This window comes from Leucoraja erinacea, chromosome 25 (assembly GCF_028641065.1).
Source record: "Leucoraja erinacea ecotype New England chromosome 25, Leri_hhj_1, whole genome shotgun sequence".
Classification (NCBI taxonomy): domain Eukaryota; kingdom Metazoa; phylum Chordata; class Chondrichthyes; order Rajiformes; family Rajidae; genus Leucoraja; species Leucoraja erinaceus.
Genome location: NC_073401.1, coordinates 28,336,560 through 28,353,005, shown reverse-complemented (window position 1 = coordinate 28,353,005; position 16,446 = coordinate 28,336,560). Strand labels below are relative to the sequence as shown.

The 16,446-nt window shown below is 48.9% G+C and overlaps 1 protein-coding gene across 1 annotated transcript; it reads right to left on the bottom strand.

The window, feature by feature from the left end:
- Nucleotides 1-3,615: 3,615 nt before the first annotated feature.
- On the bottom strand, nucleotides 3,616-14,980 carry LOC129709197 (beta-crystallin B1-like). The gene is made up of 6 exons (XM_055655388.1): nucleotides 14,614-14,980; nucleotides 12,424-12,557; nucleotides 9,072-9,190; nucleotides 7,966-8,098; nucleotides 5,551-5,693; nucleotides 3,616-3,959 (listed from the first exon to the last, which is right to left on the bottom strand). The coding sequence occupies exons 2-6, from the start codon at nucleotides 12,529-12,531 to the stop codon at nucleotides 3,788-3,790; spliced, it is 675 nt and encodes a 224-aa protein (XP_055511363.1). The 5' UTR covers nucleotides 12,532-12,557; nucleotides 14,614-14,980; the 3' UTR covers nucleotides 3,616-3,787.
- Nucleotides 14,981-16,446: the final 1,466 nt, after the last annotated feature.

Genomic DNA, 16,446 nt, shown 5'->3' with positions numbered 1-16,446 from the left:
ATCTGTGGAATTCTCCGCCACAGAAGGCAGTTGAGGCCAGTTCATTGGCTATATTTAAGAGGGAGTTAAATGTGGCCCTTGTGGCTAAAGGGATCAGGGGGTATGGAGACAAGGCAGGTACGGGATACTGAATTGGATGATCAGCCATGATCATATTGAATGGCAGTGCAGGCTCGAAGGGCCGAATGGCCTATTCCTGCACCTACTTTCTATGTTTCTATGAACCTAATTAAGCTAAAGACATAACATTTGATAAGATAACAGCAACAGATAAAGTAATAATCTTAGAATACATGTGCAATCTGTAATAATCTTGATAAGTGCAATCACAAGCATAGGATTAATTCCCAGAGTTCCCACATCTACAGTACCTGAATCAAACATGTCCGCTTAGCAACAGTTGCTATGCAAGGCCTGCACTGGTTAAAAAGCCTGCCCAAAAATATCACCCCCGTTGCACTGTGATTGAGGATGTCAGCTGGAAGAATTCCTTCTTGATTTGTAACCAACCATACATTGGAACGTCAGGCCAGGGATTGGGTGCAGTATGATTCATGACTAAATAATCATATCTTATAATAGCATCGACCCTGAGCAACATTAGACTATTTGCTATTCCCTCACACTGAGCTTTGAGAATGGCATTGAGAAAAGAACTAGATCCAGAGACACAGTAACATAAGTGACAAAAATCAAGATGAATTGTACAGTATGTAGTCGCATCTAAATGGCAGACCTCAGTCGCAAGAAAGGTCACAAGGGGACAATACATTTTAATTATATTTAACTGGTGAGTGTGACAGACATTGAATAGGAGCATTTTTGGGAGAGAAAAGAGTAATTTGCGACAAGCATCTCTCTTGTTCACCGACTGACCCGAAGCTGTGGGGAATTCATAACATCACTCACTGTTAACAAATTTAGTTTACTTTAGAGATGCAGCGTGGAAACGGGCCCTTCGGCCCGCCAAGTCCGTGCCGACCAGCGATCCCCGCACACTAACACTATCCCACACACAGTGGGGACATTTTACAATTTTTCCGAAGCCAATTAGCCGTCAAACCTGTACGCACGGCTTTGGAGTGTGGGAGGAAACCGGAGCTCCCGGAGAAAAGCCACACAGGTCACGGGGAGAAGGTACAAACTCCACACAGACGACACCCGTAGTCGGGATCCAACCCGATGTGAGGCAGCAACTCTACCGCTGCGCCACCGTGCCACACAATGTTGATAGCTTGTTCCACAAACCTATTTACCGTTGTGTTTTAAAAGTAACTCCTGACGTCTTTCCCTTCAAAGACTAAAACAGAGAGTTAGCAAGTGACAGACTCGCTGAAATATCCAGCACGAAGAACAGCCAGTTTACCCTCTCCTACGTGTCATTTTGTTGAATGGAAATAGAGGGCGGCACGGTGGCGCAGCTGGTAAAGCTGCTGCCTCACAGCGCCAGAGACCTGGGTTCAATCCTGACCTCGGCTGCTGTCTGTGTGGAGTTTCAACGTTCTCTCCGTGACTGCGTGGGTTTTCTGCAGGTGCTCCAGTTTTCTCCCACATTCCAAAGACACGCAAAATTGTAGGTTTATTAGCTTCTGTAAAATGTGCCTAGTGTGTAGGACGTAAAAGTGGGATAACACAGAACTTGTGTGATCAATAGTAGGACTCGATGGGCCGAAGGGGCTTGTTTCCGTGCTGTAGTCTCTGAAGTAAAGTCTATAGTCTAAACAGCTCCTTCCTTCTGTTATCAGGCTTCTGAACGGTACTTCCATTAGCTAGGGTGCTGTTCAATTCACCTGTACCCACTGCGGACATTGGACTTTGTCTCTGGAACTGATGTGCTACAATGCTGAGAACTATATCCTGCACTCTGTATCTTCCCCTTTGCTCCACCTATTGTACTTGAGTTTGACGATGATATTTATCTATATTCTATAAGCATGCAGGTACAGCAGGCAGTGAAGAAAGCGAATGGCATGTTGGACTTCATAACAAGAGGAGTTGAGTATAGGAGCAAAGAGGTCCTTCTGCAGTTGTTCAGGGCCCTGGTGAGACCACACCTGGAGTATTGTGTGCAGTTTTGGTCTCCAAATTTGAGGAAAGACATTCTTGCTATTGAGGGAGTGCAGCGTAGGTTCACCAGGTTAATTCCCGTGATGGTGGGACTGTCATATGTTGATAGAATGGGCTTGTATACTCTTTGTATACTCTGGAATTTAGAAGGAGGAGAAGGGAGGGGATGAGAGGGGATCTTATTGAAACATGTAAGATTATTAAGGGTTTGGACACGCTAGACACAAGGAACATGATCCCGGTGTTGGGGGAGTCCAGAGCCAGGGGCCACAGTTTAAGAATAAGGGGTAATCCATTTAGAACGGAGATGAGGTAAAACATTTTCACCCAGAAAGGTGGAGGCCAATTCTCCGGATGCTTTCAAGAGAGAGCTAGATAGGGCTCTTTCTTTAAGAGCCCTATCTAGCTCTCTCTTGAAAGCATCCGGAGAATTCTTAAGGGGTTGGACAGGCTAGATGCAGGAAGATTGTTCCCGATGTTGGGGAAGTCCAGGACAAGGGGTCATAGCTTAAGGATAAGGGGGAAATCCTTTAAAACCGAGATGAGAAGAACTTTTTTCACACAGAGAGTGGTGGATCTCTGGAACTCTCTGCCACAGAGGGTAGTTGAGGCCAGTTCATTGGCTATATTTAAGAGGGAGTTAGATGTGGCCCTTCTGGCTAAGGGGATCAGGGGATATGGAGAGAAGGCAGGTACGGGATACTGAGTTGGATGATCAGCCATGATCATATTGAATGGCGGTGCAGGCTCGAAGGGCCGAATGGCCTACTCCTGCACCTAATTTCTATGTTTCTATTTTTCTGAAGATAGCGGAGTCAGGGGATGTGGGGAAAAGCCAGTACCGAGTGTGGATGATCAGCCATGATCACAGTGAATGGCGGTGCTGGCTCGAAGGGCCGAATGGCCTCCTCCTGCACCTATTGTCTATTGTCTATTTTGATTATTGTATAGGCTAGTGTTAGTGTACGGGGTGATCGCTGGTTGGCGTGGACTCGGTAGGCCGAAGAGCCTGCGTCCGCGCTGTAAGTCTAAAATGTAATGGAAACATCCTCTGTCCACTTCAACTCTATCCTGACCCAACCCCCTCTAATTTACCTCCCCTGCAACTTCCAAAGACAAACTACTTTTCACCAGTCTTACTGTCATCCTGATTATATCTTATCTTTGTTTTCTTTGTCGTCACCTTCTCCTCGCTAACAATGGTCTACTCTACATTTTCCTTGTGTTGCATCTCTTTTGATCTCTTACCCTTCCTCACCTCTGCAACCCTCTCTCTCCCCTGACTCTCAGTCTGAAGGGTCTCAACCTGAAACGCCACCCATTCCTTCTCTCCAGAGATGCTGCCCGTCCCGCTGAGTTACTCCAGCATGTTTCATCCATCTTCGGTGTAAACCAGCATCTGCAGTTCCTTCCTCCTCATCTCGTTGAATTTGGTTTTATTTTCTCGTGTAGCGAGTTACAGTGAAAGGTATTTTTTTCCCCCCTCCCATACTCCACCCCTCCGGAAAGATCAGGGAATCGCTATGAACGAGACCAAGCCGCTGACATTGCATCCACTTTCTTTATTTGCATCACAAGAGTACATTTTGGGATTCTGAAACAAAACCTGCTTTACATTGTAAAGTGCAGAGAAATCGCCAGCTCCAAGTGATTTAAAAATGGGGGTCGAAACCTTCGTCTGAACGCGAGTCCAAGCTGGGTGGTGGGCCGTGGAACGTTCTCACTTGCTGGTCACCTGGAAGCAACCCTTCTGATGCCACTGCATGTCTCGCAGTCTGCGGATGGACTGCATCAGAGGCTGCTGAGCGCTCCATTCATTCCAGTGTTTGAAGTCTCCCATCTCAAACAGGTACTGGTAGCCCCTGTATCCAGGGTACTGGTAGCCGACCCATCTGCAACAAGAGCGTGAATGAAGGGAAGATATCAGCCTTTGATCGGTTACTCTTCACCCACCCCCCCTCACACCCTTTAGCTAACAATCTGAAACCCATCCCCTTTGATCTCTCATTTTCACACCTTACACTTCCTTATCTCCGCGTCTCCGTCTCGAAGGGTCTCGACCCAAAACGTCGCCCACTCCATTCTCTCCAGAGATGGCTGCCTGTCCCGTGAGCTACTCCAACGTTTTGTGTCTATCTTCGATGTAAATCAGCATCTGCAGTTCCTTCCTACAGTCTATGCCTGGCCTGTTGAAGTGTCAGTCTAAATGTATCTTAAACACAATGATTGTATCTGTTTCCACTACCTCCTCTGGCAGCCCATTCCAGATATCAACCCCTCTCTGTGTGAAGCACTTATCCCTCAGATCCCCTTTGAAACATAATAATAATAATAATAATAATAATATTGCAAACTATGTTGTACGGTATTATCTGATTTGATGACTCTGCATGTGTCTATCCAGCAGGTTGAAGGTTCCCTCCCGCTGAGACCAAACGCAGCCCAGACCATCACGCAAACCAACCTCCCTTCCATTGACTCCATCTACACTTCACGCTGCCTCGGCAAGGCCAGCAGCATAATCAAGGACCAAACTCACCCCGGCCACTCCCTCTTCTCCCCTCAGTCAAGAAGTACAGAAGTGTGAAAACGCACACCTCCAGATTCAGGGACAGTTTCTTCCCAGCTGTTATCAGACAACAGAACCATCCTATCACCAACTAGGGAGAGGTCCTGACCTCCCATCTACTCATTTAAGACCCTTGGTCTATCTTTAATCGGACTTTACGGGATTTTACCTTGCACTAAACGTTATCCCTTTTATCCCGTATCTGTACACTGTGGACGGCTTGATTATAATGTATAGGATTTCCGCTGACTGGATAGCACGCAACAAAAAAGCTCTTCACTGTACCTCGGTACAGGTGACAATAAACTAAACTAAACTAAACTACTTGCACATGTCTTCCACAGATGCCGCCTGACTCATTGAGTGACTCCAGCACTTGTGCTTGTTCCAAATGCCTTGTTTCCCCATCTACCACCATTAGATGGGCATTACTTTTAGACAAGTTCACAAGTTATAGTAGAATTAGGCCCTTCAGCCCAGCGAGTCTACTCCGCCATTCAATCATGGCTGATATCTGCCTCCAAATCCCATTTTCCTGCCTTCCTCCCCATAACCCTTGAACCCCCCACCCGTTCTAATCAAGAATTTGTCCATCTCTGCCTTAAAATTATCCACTGACTTGGCCTCCACAGCCCTCTGTGGCAATGAGTTCCACAGATTAACTACCCTCTGACTAAAGAAGTTGCTCCTCACCTCCTTTCTAAAAGAGCGCCCTAGATGCTAAACATTATTCCCTTATCATGTACATGGCTCGATAGTGTATTGTCGTTCCGCTGACTGGTTAGCACGCAACAAAAGCTTTTCACTGTACCTCGGTACACGTGACAATAAACTAAACCAGACCAAACTAAACAAGGCACCTTAAACCCGTGTAAAGGTTGTCCCTCCGTATAAATCGCTCTGCAGATACTCACGTTCCACTGTGGACTCTCACACTGCCCACTCGGTCACTGAATCCATAGGCCCACAGACTGGGAATGTCATCTTCCATGATCTCCATCTTGTTCCCTTGGAACTCGGCCATTTCGTACAGGCTGATTTTATGCTCTTGGTTATCCTGTGAATCAGGTATAGAAGAAGCAAGGAGTTAAGGGCCTGTCCCACTTGGGCGACACTTTCGGCGGCCAAGAGGTTGTCGCGGCGTGGTCGGGGCGTGACGCGGAGTGACGCATGTAGAAAGTGCGGACTGCAGGAGTGGGGCGCCGTTGTGTACGGCTACTCTGCCTGCAGTCCACCCTTTCACCCTTTCTTATTTTTATTTTTAGTCCTGTTTAAAAAAAAATGTTAGTTGGAGGCCTTTTATGTGGGGGAGGGGAAAGGGGAAACTTTATTTTCTAGTCCCTACCTGGTCTTGATTCTGTTGTGGTGGGACGTTCATGTTGAATTCTATTATGTGTTGTGTCATTTTTCTTATTTTTAATTTTTCTACGTATGTACGGAAACTTTATTATTTCTTTTATGTAAAGCACTTTGGTTTCAGCGCGAGTTGATTTAAACGTGTTTTATAAATAAAATGTACTTAATTTTACTTTACTAGTGACGGGCAGTGTCTCCCTGTCGCCCCTGGAGTTTGGAATGTTCAAAATCTTCAGGCGACATCTGGGTGTCACGTGCTGACGTGCGCTGTCCTGCGGGTGGCGCCCGGTGACGCGGGTATATAAAACGCCGACTAACCCGTTAAAAAAGTTATCGGTCCTTAGATTTATTGTGGATAAGTTCATTTCCAATGTAACCATTATACTTCGGTGTAACCGTCTTGTGTCGTGAAGGCGGGTGACGCAGAGTGCCGCGGTTTGGCACGACGGCGGCGCGGAATGTCGTACGACGTGGCGGTTTTTAGGGCGCCAGTCACTGAAGCTCGCAGTCTCCGAACAAAATCGCAAATTGGGAGATGGCCCTTCAGGAGATGCAACATTCCACCTCTCCACTGTTGGTCAGGCCACCACACCTGGAAGGCCATGTGCAGTTTTGGTCTAACCCTTCCCCTAGCGGAGGATATGGCGGCAGGGGAAGAGGTTCGTGGGAGATTCACCAGGAATAGTGCGGAAACGAGGAAAGCTGCGAGATGTGTAGAAAAGACTGCAGATGCTGCTTTAAACTGAAGTCAGACATAGAATGCTGGAGTAAGTCAACGGGACAGGCAGCATCTCGGGAAAGAAGGAATGGGTGACGTTTCGAGTCAAGACCCTCCTTCGGACTGCAAGATGCTGGTAAATGCACAAAGAGACAATAAATGCTGGAGTAACTCAGACAGCATCTCTGGAGAGCATGGATAGGTGACGTTTCAGGTCGAAACCCTTCAGACTGAAGAAATCGTCCGAGCAGCGTGGAAACAGGCCCTTCGGCCCACCGAGTCCGCACTGTCCAGCGATCGCCCGTACATTGGTTCTGTCCAAACACAGAAGCCAATTAACCGACAAGCCTGTATGTCTTTGGAGTGTGGGAGGAAACCGGAGCAACCGGAGGAAAGCCCACGCAGGTCACGGGGAGAAATGTACAAACTCCGTACAGACAAGCACCCGTTGTCAGGATCGAACCCGGGACTCTGACACGGTGAGGTGGCAACTCTACCGCTGCGCCACCGCGCCACCCCAGCATAGTGTAAAACCAAAGTGGGCCTGAAGGAGTTGTTGGCGGAGGAAGACACAAAATGCTGGAGTAACTCAGCGGGACAGGCAGCATCACTGGCGGGGTGGAATGGGTGACGTTTTGGGTTGAGACCCTTCTTCACACTCGACCTGAACTGTCACCCATCCCTTCTCTCCAGAGATGCTGCCTGACCCCGCTGAGTTACTCCAGCATTCTGTGGGTCTATCTTCAGTGGAGGTGGAGGCCGGTTCTCTGGATACTTTCAAGAGAGAGCTAGATAGGCCTCTCAAAGATAGCGGAGTCAGGGGATATGGAGAGTAGGCAGGAACGGGGTACTGATTGTGGATGATTAGCCATGATCACATGGAATGGCGGTGCTGGCTCGAAGGACCGAATAGACCTACTCCTGCACCTATTGTCTATTGTCTATTAGAAACATAGAACATAGAAACATAGAAATTAGGTGCAGGAGTAGGCCATTCGGCCCTTCGAGCCTGCCCCGCCATTCAATATGATCATGGCTGATCATCCAACTCAGTATCCCGTACCTGCCTTCTCTCCATACCCCCTGATCCCCTTAGCCACAAGGGCCACATCTAACTCCCTCTTAAATATAGCCAATGAACTGGCCTCTGCAGTGATATTATCTGCAGTTCCTACCGAGCCACTCGTTGGCGGAGACTGCGGCCCCGAGGACCGCCATTTTCTTTGCGTTCTCCCCGCCCCGCAGACCCACTCACCATACAGACAGGGCGGAAGGACATGAAGCGGTCACTCCTGTAGCTGTTGGACCAGGAATCCCAGCGTGGGTACTCGCCCTTCTCCAAGATGAACATCTCGCCACGGAAATTTGCTTGCTCGTAAGCAACCCAGCTGGAACATGAAGCAGAAACAAGCCCAGCTCACGTTACAGGAAACACAATGGCTACACACTCTGGCTCAACAAGCCTTCCTGCACGTTTTGTCCGATAGAAACATAGAAATTAGGTGCAGGAGTAGGCCATTCGGCCCTTCGAGCCTGCACCGCCATTCAATATGATCATGGCTGATCATCCAACTCAGTATCCCGTACCTGCCTTCTCTCCAAACCCTCTGATCCCCTTAGCCACAAGGGCCACATCTAACTCCCTCTGAAATATAGCCAATGAACTGTGGCCTCAACTACCCTCTGTGGCAGAGAGTTCCAGAGACTCACCACTCTCTGTGTGAAAAAAGTTCTTCTCATCTCGGAGATGGAGGAATGAGGAGGTGATGGAGGAATGATGGAGATGAGGAGGAAATTCTTTGGTCAGAGGGTGGTGAATCTGCAGAATTCTTTGCCACAGAAGGCTGTAGAGGCCAAGTCAGTGGATATATTTATGGCAGAGATAGATAGATTCTTGATTGGTGCGGGTGTCAGGGGTCATGGGGAGAAGACAGGAGAATGGGGTTAGGAGGGAGAGATAGACCAGCCAAGATTGAATGGCGGAGTAGACTTGATGGGCTGAATGGTCTAATTCTACTCCTATCACCTAGCCTGATGACCTTGTGGTCATTGTGTTTGAGAAGGAACTGCAGATGCTGGAAAATCGAAGGTAGACAAAAATGCTGGAGAAACTCAGCGGGTGCAGCAGCATCTATGGAGCGATGGAAATAGGCAACGTTTCGGGCCGAAACCCTTCCGGGTTTCGGCCCGAAACGTTACCTATTTCCTTTGGGTTTCGGGACGAAACGTTGCCTATTTCCTTTGGGATTCGTCCCGAAACGTTGCCTATTTCCTTCGCTCCACAGATGCTGCTGCACCCGCTGAGTTTCTCCAGCATTTCTTTCGGCCTTGTGGTCGCTCGTTGCTGGGTGGGTGACTTACGGCCCACAGTCCACGCGGACGCTGCCCACTCTGTCGAAGTTGCGGTCACACAGGTTGACGCACTCGCTGGAGAACTCGATGAATCGCCCCTGGAAGTTCTCCTGCTCGTAGATGTAGATCTGGGGCAAAGGACAAGAGTCAGTCAGGTACCAAGCACAGCCGTGGGACTCGCAGCTTGTGTTTGCGTTGGACACCACAACAAGTACAAATATACCCAGCCACGGGTTCAAATGAGACTCGATTTCGAGCTGGAATGGGCACAGAGAAGATTTACGAGGATGTTGCCAGGGCCTGAGGGTCTGAGCTATAGGGAGAGCTTGAGCAGGCTGGGTCTCTGGGCTTGTACACTCTAGAGTTTAGAAGGAGAGAGTGGTGAATCTCTGGAACTCTCTGCCGCAGAGGGTAGTCGAGGCCAGTTCATTGGCTATATTTAAGAGGGAGTTAGATGTGGCCCTTGTGGCCAAGGGAATCAGAGGGTATGGAGAGAAGGCAGGTACGGGATACTGAGTTTGGATGATCAGCCATGATCATATTGATTGGCGGTGCAGGCTCGAAGGGCCGAATGGCCTACTCCTGCACCTAATTTCTATGTTTCTTTGTTTCTATGAGAGGGTATCTCATTGAAACATATACGATTGTTAAGGGGTTGGACACGCTAGAGGCAGGAAACATGTTCCCGATGTTGGGGGAGTCCAGAACCAGGGGCCACAGTTTAAGAATAAGTTGAAGGGCCACATGGTCTACTCCTGCACCTATTGTCTGTTGTCTATTGTCTATAATAAGGAGTAAGCCATTTTAGAACGGAGACGAGGAAACACTTTTTCTCACAGAGAGTGGTGAGTCTGTGGAATTCTCTGCCTCGGAGGGCGGTGGAGGCCAGTTCTCCGGATGCTTTCAAGAGAGAGCCAGATAGGGCTCTTAAAAATAGCGGAGTCAGGGGATAAGGGGAGAAGGCAGGAACGGGGTACTGATTGGGGATGATCAGCCATGATCAGATTGAATGGTGGTGCTGGCTCAAAGGGCCGAATGACCTACTCCTGAACCTATTGTCTATTGTCTATTGATGCAATTTGATCTCAGGTCAAATTTGACCCATGGGATACTTAGTTTAGCTTAGTGTAGTTTAGTTTAGTTTCGAGATACAGCGCGGAAACAGGCCCTTCGGCCCACCGAGTCCGGGCCGACCAGCGATCCCCGCACACTAACACTATCCTACCCGCACTAGGGACAAGTTTCCATTTTACTACGAGCCAATTGGCCTACAAACCTGCACGTCTTTGGAGTGCGGGAGGAAACCGAAGATCTCGGAGAAAACTACGCGCAGGTCGCGGGGAGGAGGTACAAACTCTGTACAGGGAGCGCCCGTGGTCAGGATCGAACCCGGGTCTCCGGTGGTGTAGGGCAGCAGCTCTGCCGCTGCGCCACCGTGCTGAGAGTCGAGATTCGTCGACGATAACACCATTGCATGTCTAGGGTGGATGGCTCGAACCTCTCGTGTTGAGATATTGATGGATGAATAAAGGGATTCAATGAAGAATCCAGGCCTGTGAGACTTGGCCTAAATAAATCGGACTTGTTCTTTCACTGGGAATAATTAAGAAACTCCTCAGCATTTAAAGTTTGGTGCAGATTTGGAAGTATCATCCGCAAACATTAATTGGTGCTGAGTCAACGGCATTAGACTAAAATAATTCCACGCACAGGGGACTTAACAGGAAAGGAACATTTGGCTTGCAAATTGGAAACCAGCTGATCTATGATCCAACTTGAAAGACTAAGAATACTCACGATGCTGATAGAGCTAATCTAATTGATGGGCCACGTCAAGTTTACTTTCCTGCCTGTTTCTCATGTTTTGCCAAGTACCTCACCATCCAAAATCTTTCAGTCCTAAACATATATCCACTCCACAATTCAGCATCAGTACGCTCTCCAGAGCAGGGTGTCTCCAGAGGATTAACGTCCTCTAAGCAAACAAATCTTTCTTTCGCACTTTACCAAATCCTCTTCCACAATTCAAATCAGTCACATCCACTGGATCCCTCTTAATCAAGCCTGATAGTCTATCAATCTTGATCAGCCTGAAGAAAGGTCTCGACCCGAAACGTCGCCCATTCCTTCTCTCCAGGGATGCTGCCTGTCCCGCTGAGTTACTTACTCCAGCGTTTTGTGCCTGATCTACCCGGGCTAATGCATTTCGTTGTCAAATGCATTTCGTTGTCTCTGTACTGTACACTGACAATGACAATTAAATTGAATCTGAATCTGAATATGAATCTAAGATAGACACAAAGTGCTGGAGCACAACTCAGTGGGACAGGCAGCTCGACCCTTCTCTCTGCCGAAGACATAAGGAACGGGTGACCGTGACATTTAACTATCCAATTTAACGTTGCCTCCACATTCCTTCTCTCCAGAGATGCTGAGTAAAGAAAGTCCCGCTGTACCCCTTACTTCAGTCCCTTAATTCTGTGTCTATCTTCAGTGGGGCTTTCCACGTCAACTCTGCATCCCTCTTCATTTCCTACCTCATTTAGTAAAGCCCTAACTTGTTCAACCTTTCTCTGTAAAGTAACTTAGTTGCTGAAACCCAGGCAACATTCTAGTAAATCTCCTCTGTACTCTCTCTATTTAGCCAACCAGGTGTGTGGCCCCCATAGCAGAAGCTGGAAGTATCCCGAGCTAATTCTGCTACCACCATCATCTATTGCAACAAGTGATGGCTCCCACTGATTGTCGCCGGAAGCTTGCGACCTTTTCAGGACAGACGATAACAGCAATGTCAAAACTTGAAGATGGACAGGAAAGAGGACCAGGTCTGTATGACTCTATGACTCTAGTGAACCAATAAACAATAAACAATAGACAATAGGTGCAGGACGAGGCCATTCGGCCCCTCGAGCCAGCACCGCCATTCAATGTGATCATGCCTGATCATCCCCAATCAGTACCCCGTTCCTGCCTTCTCCCCATGTCCCCTGACTCCTCTATCTTTAAGAGCCCTATCTAGCTCTCTCTTGAAAGTATCCAGAGATCCGGCCTCCACTGCCCTCTGAGGCAGAGAATTCCACAGACTCGCCACTCTCTGTGAGAAAAAGTGTCTCCTCGTCTCCGTTCTAAATGGCTTACCCCTTATTCTTAAACTTAAACTGTGTGTGGCCCCTGGTTCTGGACTCCCCCAACATCGGGAACATGTTTCCTGCCTCTAGCGTGTCCAAGCCCTTAACAATCTTATATGTTTCAATGAGAATCCCTCTCATCCTTCTAAACTCCAGAGTGTACAAGCCCAGCTGTGACAAGCCCAGTGTACAAAACCATTGAATGTTGCTTGGGGCATGGGTGGTGAACTTACCTTGAAGTTGCCCATGGCTGGTTCTCTGGTCTTCGGGTTCTTGAAGCCTGGGGTGGCAACTGGGGCACTGCCCTTATCCTGCGTGGTGCTCTTTGTGGTCTGAGACATTCTGCACCCTCACGTACGATATGAAGCTGGCGACAAGAGAGAGAAATGTAATGTGCTCCCACAACACAGAACACACACACGCAAAACAAGATGGAGACAAGGAAGGCACGAGGGGCGGCACGGTGGCGCAGCGGCAGAGCTGCTGCCTCAGAGACACGGCTTCCATCCTTGACCATGGTTGCATGTCTGTACGGAGTTTGCACGCTCTCCCCGTGACCTGCGTGCGTTTCCTCCGGGCACTCCACTTTCCTCCCGCACTCCTTGCATGTTTGCAGATTAATTGGCTTGGTAAAATTGTAAATTGTCCCTAGTGGTGTTGGTGTGCGGGGATCGCTGGCCAGCATGTACTCAGCGGGCCGAAGGGCCTGTTGCCGTGCTGTATCTCTGAACAAAACCTAAACTAAACCATCATGTCTCCATTAATAATTTAGCATTTCCAACAATTTTCTCCAGACAACAAAACTCCAGAGAGTGAGACACAGATTCGGAGACAGTTTCTTCCCGGCTGTTATCAGGCAACTGAACCATCCTACCACAACCAGAGAGTGGACCTGAACTACTTTCTACCTCATTGGTGACCCTCGGACTATCCTTGATCGGACTTTACTGGCTTCACCTTGCACTAAACATTATCCCCTCACGTACAGTATCTGTACACTGTAAATGGCTCGAATGCAATCTTGTATTGTCTTTCCGCTGACTGGTTAGCACGCAACAAAAGTTTTTCACTGTACCTCGGTACACGTGACACTAAACCAAACTGAGCTAAACTTTGAAACTCTAACCACTGATATTTCCTCTTAAAATTAGACTCAATCCAAACCTTTCAGATCTCTGCTGCATTACCTTCACACTGCTGTTGATTTAACAAAATGATTTGATCCAAACTTCTTTCAATATTTGCTTTATAATTCAACTTTGTTGGTGTTGGCATGCCTTCATTGTTCCCTTGTCAATTAAACAATCTTGACTCTTAAACCCTCCTTTGTAAACTCTCACGAGGGGTTTCGACCCGAAACGTCACCTATTCCTTTTCTCCAGAGGTGCTGAGTTAAGGGCTTTCACGACCTTTTTTACTCGTGGACATTTTTCATCAGGCAAGAAAAAACGCCCCGACCTACTTGATGCCACGAGTACCTACGACTAGCATCGCGGCCTGCTACGACCTACCCACGATCTCCTACGGCCTCGTGACGACCATGCTGCGAGTACGAGTCAAGGGCAAACTCAGCAGAGGTAGTGCCGGTGAATGGTCGATGGAAGGGTGCAGGATGGAAACTGGCCACCCAGCCCACGCCGACCATCATGCGTCGTCCCACGCTCACATCCGCTCCCCGCACGCAAGCATCAATTCTCAGGCGGCCAATCGACCTGCGAAACCCGCACGTCTTTGGGGCGTGGGAGGAGAACGGAGAAACCCGGAGGAAACCCGGAGGAGGCTTGTGCACTCTGGGGTTTAGAAGGATGAGAGGGCATCTCATTGAAACATATAAGATTATTAAGGGCTTGGACACACTAGAGGCAGGAAACATGTTCTCGATGTTGGGGGAGTCCAGAACCAGGGGCCACACACACAGTTTAAGAATAAGGGGTAAGCCATTTAGAACGGAGACGAGAAAACACTTTTTCACCCAGAGAGTGGTGAGTCTGTGGAATTCTCTGCCTCAGAGGGCGGTGGAGGTCGGTTCTCTGGATGCTTTCCAGAGAGAGCTAGATAGGGCTCTTAAAAATAGCGGAGTCAGGGGATATGGGGAGAAGGCAGGAACGGGGTACTGATTTGGGGATGATCAGCCATGATCACATTAAATGGCGGTGCTGGCTCGAAGGGCCAAATGGCCTCCTCCTGCATCTATGGTCTATTATCTGTAGTCTAACCCACACGGTCACGGGGAGAACGTGCAAACTCCACAAACACAAACACACACACACACACACCGACAGACAGCAGCCAAGGTCGGGATCGAACCCGGGTCTCTGGCGCTGGGAGGGTATAGCTCTACCAGCTGGCCGCCCCAGCCATCCTGTCCGTTCTCCCTCTAGGCCCTCCCTGCTTTCCTCGTTCAGCTCCCAGAGGTCTCTTACCTGCGGATTGCTGGTCCAACCTGATGTCAGACGGAGAGACGGGGCTTGATTTATACTCTGGCAAATGCAGTCGCGGAACTCCAGCAGACAATGCTTCTGACAACTCATCACTCTCCACTGTCCAAATTTCGCAGTCATCACATATTGCAGGCTAGTATTTTTCCCAGCCGGCGAGGTGGAATAATCTCAGTTCGCTGACGGCTGAATGAAGCACTTTGCTTTGTTCCGCCGTGGTCTGCTCGTCGACTGACCTGACACAAAGGAGAGGCGACTGACATGGCGGTTTTGCAAATCAAACAACACGGCTGGGCATTTGGGAAAAACATATATCGCGACGTGCATCAAAAATGCTGGAGAAACTCAGCGGGTGCAGCAGCATCTATGGAGCGAAGGAAATAGGCAACGTTTCGGGACGAAACGTTGCCTATTTCCTTCGCTCCATAGATGCTGCTGCACCCGGCTGAGTTTCTCCAGCTTTTTTGTGTACCTTCGATTTTCCAGCATCTGCAGTTCCTTCTTGAACATATCGCGACGTGCATCAATGTGTAAGCTCCGATGTTGCCTGTGGGCAAAGAAGGCAAGATCAACTCTCAAGACCAAGAAGAACACAAGATAATTTGGCCGTTGCATCATGTTCAGCACAGACATTGTGGGCCAAAGGGCCAGCTCCCGTATCACGTCCCTTCCCACCCCGTCTCCGGGCACCTTATCCCTTGCAACCGCAAGAAACGCTACACTTGTCGCTTTACCTCCCCCCTCGACTCCATCCAAGGACCCAATCAGTCTTTCCAGGTGCGGCAGCGGTTCACCTGCGTCTCCTCCGACCTCATCTATTGCATCCGCTGCTCTAGGTGTCAGCTGCTCTACATCGGTGAGACCAAGCGCAGGCTTGGCGATCGCTTCGCCCAACACCTCCGCTCGGTTCGCAGTAACCAGCCTGATCTCCCGGTGGCTCAGCACTTCAACTCCCCCTCCCATTCCCCAATCCGACCTTTCCGTCCTGGGCCTCCTCCATGGCCAGAGAGAGGCCCACCGTAAATTGGAGGAGCAGCACCTCATATTTCGCTTGGGCAGTTTGCATCCCAGCGGTATGAACATTGACTTCTCTAATTTCAGGTAGTCCCTGCCTTCTCCCTCCTTCCCCTCCCCTTCCCAGCTCTCCTTCAGCCTACTGGCTCCTCCCCTTCCTTTTGTCTTCCCGCCCCTCCCCCACCCCCACATCAGTCTGAAGAAGGGTTTTGGCCCGAAACATCGCCTATTTCCTTCGCCCCGTAGATGCTGCCTCACCCGCTGAGTTTCTCCAGCATTTTTGTCTACCTCCTGTACTACGCTGTTTAGTTTGGTTTGGTTTAGAGGTACAGCATGGAATGAGTAATGACATTGCATCGCCACCCAAGCCAGGCGACCATTTGCGTTCTAGCCGATCTAACACAAGCAGATCTACAATCACATATTACAATCACTCTACACTCTTTAAATCTCTACACTCTCAATGTGTGTTGACTTTAGGATAGAGAGTCGAGTATAGGAGCAAAGAGGTCCTTCTGCAGTTGTACAGGGCCCTAGTGAGACCACTCCTGGCGTATTGTGTGCAGTTTTGGTCTCCTAATTAGAGGAAGGACATTCTTGCTATTGAGGGAGTGCAGCGTAGGTTCACCAGGTTAATTCCCGGGATGGCGGGACTGTCATATGTTGATAGAATGGAGCGGCTGGGCTTGTACACTCTGGAATTTAGAAGGATGAGAGGCAAACTTATTGAAAGATATAAGATTATTAAGGGTTTGGACACGCCAGAGGCAGGAAACATGTTCCCGATGTTGTGGGAGTCCAGAA